This window comes from Haematobia irritans, chromosome 1 (genome assembly GCF_050003625.1).
Source record: "Haematobia irritans isolate KBUSLIRL chromosome 1, ASM5000362v1, whole genome shotgun sequence".
In the NCBI taxonomy this organism is placed as follows: domain Eukaryota; kingdom Metazoa; phylum Arthropoda; class Insecta; order Diptera; family Muscidae; genus Haematobia; species Haematobia irritans.
This window is the reverse complement of record NC_134397.1, coordinates 252176501-252188337: the sequence shown is the minus strand read 5'-3', so window position 1 is coordinate 252188337 and position 11837 is coordinate 252176501. Positions and strand designations below refer to the sequence as shown.

The 11837-nt window shown below is 25.7% G+C and overlaps 1 protein-coding gene across 1 annotated transcript; it reads left to right on the top strand.

The window, feature by feature from the left end:
* The first annotated feature begins 3844 nt into the window (after positions 1 to 3844).
* Positions 3845 to 10130, top strand: pasi2 (Protein). Its single transcript, XM_075289343.1, has 7 exons — positions 3845 to 3929; positions 4196 to 4298; positions 4486 to 4624; positions 4698 to 4827; positions 4903 to 4997; positions 9156 to 9392; positions 9450 to 10130. Exons 2-7 carry the CDS (start codon positions 4228 to 4230, stop codon positions 9549 to 9551), a joined length of 774 nt encoding a protein of 257 aa, XP_075145458.1. The 5' UTR covers positions 3845 to 3929; positions 4196 to 4227; the 3' UTR covers positions 9552 to 10130.
* The last annotated feature ends 1707 nt before the right edge of the window (positions 10131 to 11837 follow it).

The window sequence follows — 11837 nt, the reverse complement described above, 5'->3', positions numbered from 1 at the left end:
TTCACACAATTTTCCATAGAAATAAAATTTCGAGAAGAATTTTTGTAGATATAAAATCTAGACAAAATTTTTAATAGAAATAAAATTTTGAAAAAAGTTTCTATAGAAATAAAATTTTTAAAAAATTTTCTATTGAAATAAAATGTTGGCTAAATTTTCTACAGAAATAAAATTTTGACAAAAATTTCTATAGAAATAAAATTTTAACAAAATTTTCTACAGAAACAAAAGTTTGACAAAATTTTATTTCTATAGAAGTAAAATTTTGACAAATTTTTCTATAGAAGTAAAAATTTGACAAATTTTTCTATAGAAGTAAAATATATGTTGGCACATTCCTTGCTCATGCCGCATATACCCAGCAAAAACTCTCATTACCCGGTAATCTTGTAGGTAAGCCTATTTAAAAATTAATAACCACTTATTAATTGGCATCGCTTCGGATTACATTAACATACGCATGTCCTAGGAGGGAAGTACTTCTTCCCAGGCATACTTTCGGCCATAAAATAAGTAGTGCATTTAAAGCATATAATCACCTAATATGTAATGACTTATTCGTAGATACACCAAAACTTGCAAAATAGCCACTTATTGTCTCAGGCAACCAAATCTCGAAAATATTGATTTCTATCGCCGATTACAATGGATCAAAATATGGCGAGTGGTGCTGTAATAGGAGAACTACTTGAATAGAAACGAATATTGTATAAATAAACAAAAATTCTAATAAATAATCTAAATAAGATTACACTCAAATTAATTTCACACTTAAAATAGAAATAAATGTAGGTTGTTTAAGGTAGTTGGATTCGTGAATTACGGTACAATATATCCAATAGCCAATTCACATAAGGTTCGAAATCTACTAAAAATGGATTTTAAGTCTCTTTTTTATAAGGCAAATGACATTTGAAATTTAGTTTAAACGCATTTTGGAAGTGTAATGTGAATGAGGTATAAGAAAGCATTTATTTAAAGCATAATATGATAATGTCATTAAACACAATTATTATGAAATATTTGTGATAAAAAATTCCTAACGGAAAAATCTTCAGACTTACCGTTACATTACATATTCTTTTTGATTTTTTATGTAAGTGCTCGATTATGTGAATAATTATATTATATATAATAATTATATTATATATAATAATATAATAATATTAAATACAACTGCCTAAAAATTTGAGAATAACAATTCGAAAATTACCGAGAAGTATTTATTTTTGTCATTACAAGTTAGTCATTATAACTCGCCGCAATGTAATGCAACGTGTAATGACAGCTTTACTCCTGGTAATGTCAATTGTAATGAGATGTGGTTACCTAGTTTTTGCTGGGTACTTTACGGTATTGAGGTCTATACGGGTGCTAATCGATCCTGCGTTAACAGACTTATTTCGTGTTTTCATGGTATTCTTCGTTTTGTTTACGGCCAGCGATGTAGGAGGGACTACGACTACTTTGCTTCGCAGTTCTTGGGTTGTTCTTTTAACGATTTTGTATCCATAAAATGTCTTTGTTTCTTTTTTAATGTCATAAAACGCAGACAGCCTTCTTATCTTCTGCATAACTTCAATTTTTTACACTCCACAAGAAATTCACAACTCCGTGTGGAACATTTCAGCCACAACATTTTTGAGAAATCTTTTGCAATTCGCATAACAAGGCTATGGAACCATTTGCCTGCTATTGCTAAGGATTTTTCAATTTCTTCTCATACATGTAAAGATAGATTGATTTTGCATTTTCATAATAATCGTTTGAACTAGTCATGTTTCTCACTGACAATAATTTTATCACCATTTATTTTTTTCATAATTATTTTATTTTTTTTTATAAAAGTGTGCGTTAGGTTTTTTAGTTTTAGGATATTAGTTTTAAACATCACATTTCTTTGTTTTTATTTTCATAATTTTCATATATATTTCGTTTTATTATAGTATTTTTCACTTAATGTTTTTAAAATATGTATTAGTTAGTTTAATCATTTCAAGCAAATACCTGTAATCATTTGTATTATCTATCAACATATAGTCCGCATGGGCTCGGTTTGATTAAATAAAGATGAATATGAATATGAAGTAAAATTTTGAAAAATTTTTCTATAGATCAAAAATTTTGACAAAATTTTCTATAGAAATAAAATTTTGACATAGTTTTCTATAGAAATACAATTTTGACAAAATTTTCTATAGAAATACAATTTTGACAAAATTTTCTATAGAAACAAAATTTTGACAAAATTTTCTATAGAAATAAAATTTTGACAAAATTTTCTACAGAAATAGTCTATAGAAATAAAATGTTGACAAAATTTTCTATAGAAATAAAATTTTGTTAAAATTTTCTAAAGAAATAAAAATTTGAGAAAAATTTTCTATAGAAATAAAATTTTGATAAAATTTTCTATAGAAATAAAATTTTGACAAAATTTTCTATAGAACTATTCTATAGAAATAAAATGTTGACAAAATTTTCTATAGAAATAAGGTTTTGTTAAAATTTTCTAAAGAAATAAAATTTTGAGAAAATAATTCTATAGAAATAAAACTTTGACAAAATGTTGTTAAAGATTTCTATAGAAACAAAATTTTTAAAAAATTTTCGATAGAAATAAAATTTTGATAAAATTTCGTATAGGAATAAAATTTTGGCAAAATTTTCTATAGAAATAACATTTTGACATAGTTTTCTATAGAAATAAAATTTCGACAAAATTTTCTATAGAAATAAAATTTTGACAAAATGTTGTTAAAGATTTCTATAGAAACAAAATTTTTAAAAAATTTTCGATAGAAATAAAATTTTGATAAAATTTCGTATAGGAATAAAATTTTGGCAAAATTTTCTATAGAAATAAAATTTTGACAAAATTGAATATAGAAATAAAATTTTTTACAGACATAAAATTTAGACAAAATTTTCTGTAGACATAAAAATTTGACGGAATTTTCTATAGAAATAAAAATTTGAGAACATTTTGTATAAAAATAAAATTTTGAGAAAATTTTCTATAGTAATGACATTTTGCTAAAGTTTTCTATAGAAACAAAATTTTCTAGAGAAATAAAATGTTGACAACATTTTATATAGAAATAAAATTCACTAAAGAAATTTTCACAAAAATTTCTATAGATTTTGACAAAATTTTCTATAGCTAAAAAAATTTTGACAAAATTTTCTATAGAAACAAAATTTTGACAACATTTTCTATAGAAATAAAATTTTCATACAAATTTTCTATTGAAATAAAGTTTTGTTAAAATTTTCTAAAGAAATAAAATGTTGAGAATAATTTTCTAAAGAAATAAAATTTTGACAAAATTTTCTATAGAAATAAAATTTTGACAAAATTTGCTATATAAATAATATTTTGACAAAATTTTGTATAGAAATAAAATTTTGACAAAATTTTCTACAGAAATACAATTTTGACAAAATGTATAAAATTTTGACAAAATTTGCTATAGAAATAATATTTTGACAAAATTTTGTATAGAAATAAAATTTGACAAAATTTTGTATAGAAATAAAATTTGAAAAAATTTTTCTATAGAAATACAATTTTGAGAATCATTTTCTATAGAAAAAAAATTAAAAAATTTTTCTATAGAAATTAAGTTTCGATAAAAATAGTCTATTGAAATACATTTTTTTCAAAATTTTGTATAGATATAACATTTTGGTAGATTATATTTGGCACGAGTGGTAACCGTGATTTGAATTATTACACTCTTGCAGTAAATGTCAACCGATTATTCATACATTTTTCCCATATGTCAACGCCCCATAAACGTATAGTTCGTAGTCGATAACTAAATCGATTATTGATAAGCTTCTGTAATCGATAATGCAAACGTCAAACATTCCATTATATGTTTTCACGCCAGTTTTGTTTTTTGTTATTATTTGTTAATATTTTGGTAATAAACTTTAATAAATTATACAAATGTTGAATTAATTATTTTAAAATAATCTTCGGGTGTATGAAATGTTCGATATCTAACTCATAATAATGAATTTGTGTTAGAATATGGCTTGGAAGACCAGAATCAACACATGCTTGTGGTTCATTTCTCATAGGAAACGCCACGCCCCGAATGTGTTTTGTTATTAATTGAATCCAACAATCTTTAATAAGTTTGTTTTAGTGATGTGTAATGTTTATTGATTTCTTTGATATCCATAGGAACTGGCAGGAAGCAAAATTAAGGCACAAACATGAATTACGGACGAAAGACTCCTTCAACATATCGATCGAATCCTTCAGTATATTCGCACACTACTGGAAGGTAAGTGGGACATTGAGTGGTGGTGGAATTTTGTTTTTAATTAATCGCAGTGGTCTCATCCAGAGATTAAAATAATTTATAAACTTCACTTAAGGAGTCGTATATAAAACTGCGATCATACTTTCTTTTGAACTTCCCTTAAGATTTGTAAGAACGCCTAATATATCAAATCCATTTTTATTTCTAGATCCTCTACCAATTTACATACAACAAAATCGCGTTCTACGCGATCAGTGCGTATACCATGGTATCAAAGGCCTATTTTAAAGAATAACCAATATATTGATATTCAGAAAAATGCCATGATGATTGGCCTATTTGCAATAGTAAGCTAAAAGCGAATTCAAATCTAATGTTGTATTTAATTGATCCTATAAAATTTCCTTTCGTTTATTTCAGTTCTTGGCTCTATTTACCATGGGCACTGCCATCTTTGATATTTATTGTTTGGCCATGGCTGCTCCTGGTTCTACGCATTATGGTTATTACATTATATCATATGAGTTTGTCTACGTTGGAAATAAGCATGGTATGACCTAATATTGAATTTTTCAATAGCAATTTATCATTAATTAACCATTCAAATTTTTGTATTTGTCAACAGTTCGCAATATGCTGATGGTTTTTGCTTTATTTTCTTTGGTCATGGGCCTTATTGTATTCTGTACAAGTATTCTATTGGTTATTGCTTTGAGAAAGGTAAGTTTAATCTTATTTAAATAGTATATATGTATTTTGTATTAAGACAAAGAATATAAACTATCTCATATGCAGGTGTTGATGGAAAATACATTTTGTTTTTACATTTTTCGTATATATAATTTGGGTGCAAAACCAATTTGAAATTGTTTCTCCACGATATGAGTAAATTTTATATCCAAATTTGTCAAAATTTTATATCTATAGACAATTTTGTCAAAATTTTATTTCAATAGAAAATTTTGTCAAAATTTTATTTCAATAGAAAATTTTGTCAAAATTTTATGTCTATGGAAAATTTGCTCATAATTTTTAATTTTATACAAAATGTTCGCAAAATTTTATTTGCCTAGAACATTTTCTCAAAATTTTATTTCTATAGAAAATTTTATCAAAATTTGATTTCTATAAAAAAATTTTGCCAAAATTTTATTTCTATAAAAATTTTTGTCAAAATTTTATTCTATGGAAAATTTTCTCATAAATTTTAATTTTATAGAAAATTTTTTCAAAATGTTATTTCTATAGAAACTTTTTGTCAAAATTTTCTTTCTATAGAAAATTTTGTCAATTTTTTTTGTTTTATAAAAAATTTTGTCAACATTTTATTTCTATAGAAAATTTTGTCAAAATTTTTATCTATAGAACATTTTGTCAAAATTTTATTTCTATAGAAAATTTTGTCAAAATTTTATTTCCATAAAAAATTTTCTCAAAATTTTATTTCTAAAAAATTTTCTCAAAATTTTATTTCTAAAAAAAAAATCTCAAAATTTTATTTCTATAGAAAATTTTCTCAAAATTTTATTTCTATAAAAAATTTTGTCAAAATTTTATTCTATGGAAAATTTTCTCATAAATTTTAATTTTATAGAAAATTTTTTCAAAATTTTATTTCTATAGAAACTTTTTGTCAAAATTTTCTTTCTATAGAAAATTTTGTCAATTTTTTTTTGTTTTATAAAAAATTTTGTCAAAATTTTATTTCTATAGAAAATTTTGTCAAGATTCTTTATCTATAGAATATTTTGTGAAAATTATATTTTTATAGAAAATTTTGTCAAAATTTTATTTCTATAGAAAATTTTGTCAAGATTTTGTATTCATAGAATATGTTTTTTTATCTATAGAAAATTTTCTCAACATTTTATTTCTATAGAATTTTTGTTTTCAAAATTTTATTTTTATAGAAAATTTTGTCATGATTTTTTATCCATAGAAAATTTTGTCAAAATTTTATTTCTATAGAATATTTTGTCAACATTTTATTTCTATAGAAAATTTTCACAAAATTTTATTTCTATAGAAAAATTTGTCAAAATTTTATTTCTATAGAAATTTTGTCAACATTTTATTTCTATAGAAAATTTTCACAAAATTTTATTTTAATAAACTGCCTGATAATTGGTTGATAGTTTTGCTGCAAGTAGAGGATGCTGATGAGGAATGTGGTAATTCCGAAACATGCGTCCATCCAACCATCTTGCTGTCTATAGGGCTTTGTCCAAATAAATTTGACAAACATTCTTTTCCTCTGTTGGTTAAGCTACACTTGAAGTTTAGTCAATGTATGGTTTTAAGCTGCAATAAAAAACAACAACAATGCTTAAAGAACAAAACCAACAATAACAAAACAAAAAGAATGGAAAAAGAAGAGGAGGCACGCTCAAAATAAACCCAGCCAACTGAATTCAAATCGATGATTTGACAGTGGCATAGGAAAAGAGATATGTTTGTTTTGAATTTATTTCGGCATAAGCCGGCTATCAATGTAAAACCTTTTTCGGAGGGTTCAAGTGTTGTTTATAGTTGGGTTTAATAAACTGCCTGAATTTATTCTGATAATTGGTTGATAGTTTTGCTGCAAGGAGAGGATGCTGATGTGGAATGTGGTAATTCCGAAACGTGCGTCCATCCAACCATCTTGCAGTCTATAGGGCTTTGCCCAAATAAATTTGACAAACATTCTTTTCCTCTGTTGGTTAAGCTACACTTGTAGTTTAGTCAATGTATGGTTTTAAGCTGCAATAAAAAACAACAACAAATTGTTATTTCTATAGAAAAATTTTTCAACATTTTATTTTATAGAAAATTTTGTCAAAATTTTATTTCTATAGAATATTTTGTGAACATTTTATTTATATAGAAAATTTTCACAAAATTTTATTTCTATAGAAAATTTTCACAAAAATTTATTTCTATAGAAAATTTTGTTAAAAATTTTATTTCTATAGGAAATTATGTCAAAATTTTATTTCTATAGAAAATTTTTTCAAAATTGTATTTCTATAGAAAATTTTGTCAAAATTTTATTTCTATAGAAACTTTGTCCAATTATTATTTCTATACAAAATTTTGTCAAAATTTTATTTCTATAGAAAATTTTTTCAAAAATTTGTTAGCTATAGAAATTTGTGTCAACATTTTTTATCTATAGAAAATTTTGTCAAAATTTTTTTCTATAGAAAATTTTGTCAAAATTTTAGTTCTATAGAAAATTTTGTCAAAATTTTATTTCTGTAGAAAATTTTGTCAAAATTTTATTTCTAAAAAAAAATATGTAAAAATTTTTTCTATAGAAAATTTTGTCAAAATTTTATTTCTATAGAAAATTTTGTCAACATTTTATTTCTATAGAAAATTTTGTCAAAATTTTATTTCTATAGAATTTTTGTTTTCAAAATTTTCTCAAAACTTTATTTCTATAGAAAATGTTGTCAAATTTTTTTAGCTATAGAAAATTTTGTCAAAATTTTATTTCTATAGAAACTTTGTCAAATTATTATTTCTATACAAAATTTTGTCAAAATTTTATTTCTATAGAAAATTTTTTCAAAAATTTGTTAGCTATAGAAATTTGTGTCAAAATTTTTTATCTATAGAAAATTTGTTAAAGTTTTATTTCTATAGAAAATTTTGTCAAAATTTTATTTCTATAGAAAATTTTCTCAAAGTTTTATTTCTGTAGAAAATTTTATCAAAATTTTTTTCTATAGAAAAATTTGTCAAAATTTTATTTATATAGAAAATTTTGTCAAAATGTTATTTTTATAGACAATTTGGTCAAAATTTTATTGTTATAGAAAAATGTGTCAACATTTTATTTCTATAGAAAATTTTGTCAAATTTGTTTTTATAGAATATTTTCTCACACAATTTTATTTCTATTGAAAATTTTGTCAAAATTTTATTTCCATAGAAAATGTTTTCAAAATTTTATTTCTACAGGAAATTTTGTCAAAATTTTAGTTCTTAAGAAAAGTTTGCCAAAATTTTATTTCTATAGAAAATTTTTTCAAAAATTTGTTAGCTACACACAAAAAAATTTCACGAACATTTTTCCAATTAAAATTTTAATTGAGTTTTAAAAAATATTCAATTAAAAATTTAATTGATTCAACAAATATTTTAATTGAAACAAAAATCAATCACAAAAATAATAGTATTAATTAATTTTTTAATTGGATCAATTAACTTTTTAATTGACCTTCAATTAATTTTTTAATTGATACTATCATTTCTGTGATTGAAGACATTTCAATTAAAAATTAATTGGATCAATTAATTTCGTGATTGAATCAGAAAAATTTTTTTTGTGTGTATGGAAATTTTTGTCAAAATTTTTTATCTACAGAAAATTTTGTCAATTTTTTTTTTTTATAGAAAATTTTGTCAAAATTTTATTTCTATAGAGAATTGAAGTACCTCTTAGTTGGAGAGGAATGTCAACTGTATGTTGTGTGTACATTATTTGTTTGCAGTAGCATTCAATTTGCTACTGCAAAAAGTATTATTCATCGGTCATCAGTATTTGATTTATTTATTATATCATCCCACATATTTTGAAATATATATATTATTTATATCATTGTAAAATAACATAACCACTTCATTTTCATGATATGCATATAAAACAAAAAACAAACATTTTATATTTAATTTGCCACAATAACAAGCAACATCGGGAAGGAGAAGCTCAAAAACGTTTTGTCCTGATGCCGGTAAACATGACAAGATTCCCACTTAATCACCCATTCCATTTCAAAATCGAAACCTACAATTAACACAATTGGCTTATTACCAAGAATATTTATTTTTGTTATACTATGAAGAAATTCTAAATATTATTAAATATGTATATTTCATTCTGCCACTTAGGAATATGAACGCAAAATTTTACCATGGCTTTGGACATTTGCTGTGTTTACCGTATGGAGATTATTGGCATTGTTGTTCTTTGCCATTGTCAATGATTTATATTTTGCCTACAATGCTGTTATGGTATTCCTGTGGTCTGTATTCATTATAATATCAGTGTATGGCTGGTGTTGTGTGTACTCATTGTTCCTGGAATTAGTGGATCTAACAAAATTGGAAGATTTAGCACATTTAAGGGTAAGTGGTTGTAAAAATGATTGTAAAAATTTTATGAACATTTTTTTCTATTAACAGATGGGTACTATGGCTTCTTTACATGCTTCAACTGCCAATTCTTTGGCTGGTTCACGTCCAACCACACCGCACAGTACTGTCTCAACAATGCCAGTTGGTTAAAAAACTAGCTTATCACACCTCATTTCCCACCAGTTTATGGTCTACATAAAAATGAAGAAAAAACTTTATAATGTAAAAAAAAGGGGAAAAAATTTTACATAGACATTGCTATCTATATTGAACCGTCCATTTTATATTTATCTAGAATTTTATAATCTCACATATTGTCTATATGGCTACTTTTTTACTTCGATTATACATTCCATATAAGTCATTTTTTTTCTATATAGTGCCTTAGAAAATTTTTATTGATGACTTTTTGTGTAATATTCCTTAGTTTTGTGTATGTTTTATGTGGAACTTTTATTCAAAATTATATTTAAGCAATTTTTTTAAGCCTTTACAAAAAAACAATATCGTCATATACACCATTTATATCTTAGATGCATAGTTTTTCTTTTCTACGTGCAAAGTTTATTAAGCTAACTATATACAAATAATGAAGAAAATACCGTCCATATTTAACTTGTATTACTAGTAATCAACGAAAGATGTTTTAAGTGTTCTTATATAAAAAGCTCGAATAATTTTTTATTTTTGAATGTTGAACATATCAATAAAATGTTTTACATATATGAATTATGTTTATTACGTTTGGTTTGGTGTAAGCTAAGGGGATTTGGGATATTGTGTGATCAAATGTATGGCCCTTCTAAAACATTGCACCTACCGATTTGCTTGATGTTCATGTTTTTATATGGAACACAATTTTTTGGAAATCGCCTGCCACAACAAAACAATTTCCACAATAAAAAATGGAATATATGCTGTGACGTTGTTACACTTTTCCATTTATTTTTATACCCACCACCATAGAATGGTGACGGGGGTATAATAAGTTTGTCATTCCGTTTGTAACACATCGAAATATCGATTTCCGACTATATAAAGTATATATATATTCTTTATCAGGGAGAAATTCTAAGACGATATAACGATGTCCGTCTGTCCGTCCGTCTGTCTGTCTGTTGTAATCACGCTACAGTCTTCAATAATGAAGCAATCGTGCTGAAGTTTTGCACAAACTCGTCTTTTGTCTGCAGGCAGGTTAAGTTCGAAGATGGGCTATATCGGTCCAGGTTTTGATATAGTCCCCATATAAACCGACCTCCCGATTTGGGGTATGGGGCTTATAGAAATCGTAGTTTTTATCCAATTTGCCTGAAATTGGAAATCTAGAGGTATTGTAGGACCACAAATACGTGTGCCAAAAATTGTGATTATCGATCCATATTTTGGTATAGCCCCCATATAGACCGATCTCCCGATTTTATTTCTTGGGCTTATAGAAACTGCAGTTTTTATCCAATTTGCCTGAAATTTGAAATCTAGAGGTTTTTTATGACCATAAAGAGGTGTGCCAAAAATGGTGAGTAACGGTTTATGTTTTGGTATAGCCCCCATATAGACCGATCTCCCGATTTTACTTCTTGGGCTTATAGAAATCGTAGTTTTTATCCAATTTGCCTGAAATTTGAAATCTAGAGGTATTTTATGACCATAAAGAGGTGTGCCAAAAATGGTGAGTATCGGTCTATATTTTGGTATAGCCCCCATATAGACCGCTCTCCCGATTTTACTTCTTGGGCTTATAGAAACCGCAGTTTTTATCCAATTTATCTGAATTTGGAAATCAAAAGGTACTTTAGAACCGTAAAGAGGTGTGCCAAAAATGGTGAGCATCGGTCCATGTTTTGGTATGGTGCCCATATAAACCGACCTCCCGATTTGGGGTCTTGGGCTTATAGAAACCGTAGTTTATATCCAATTTGCCTGAAATTGGAAATCTAGATGTATTTTAGGACCATAAATAGGTGTGCCGAAAGTGATGAGTATCGGTCCATATTTTGGTATAGCCCCCATATAGACCGATTTCCCGATTTTACTTCTTGGGCTTCTAGAATCCAAAGTTTTTATTCAATTTGCCTGAAATTGGAAATCTAGAGGTATTTTCGGGCCATAAAGAGTTGTGCCGAAAACGGTGAGTATCGGTCCATATTTTAGTATAGCCCCCATAAGAACGATTTCCAGATTTAACTCCTTGGGTTTCTAGAAACCGTAGTTTTTATCTGATTTGCCTGAAATTCTAAATATTCTGGTATTTGAGGCTCACAAAAACGTGTATCGGATTAAGTTTTTATCGGTCCATTTGGTAATGCCTCCATATAGACCGATTTCACTTCTTGAGGGTGTAGAAGGCCAACTGATCATGAAAATTGCTTGAAACTCATTGTAAAATTTCCAAATTTTACTTCTCGGGTGAAAATCTACAGATTTAAGATTTCA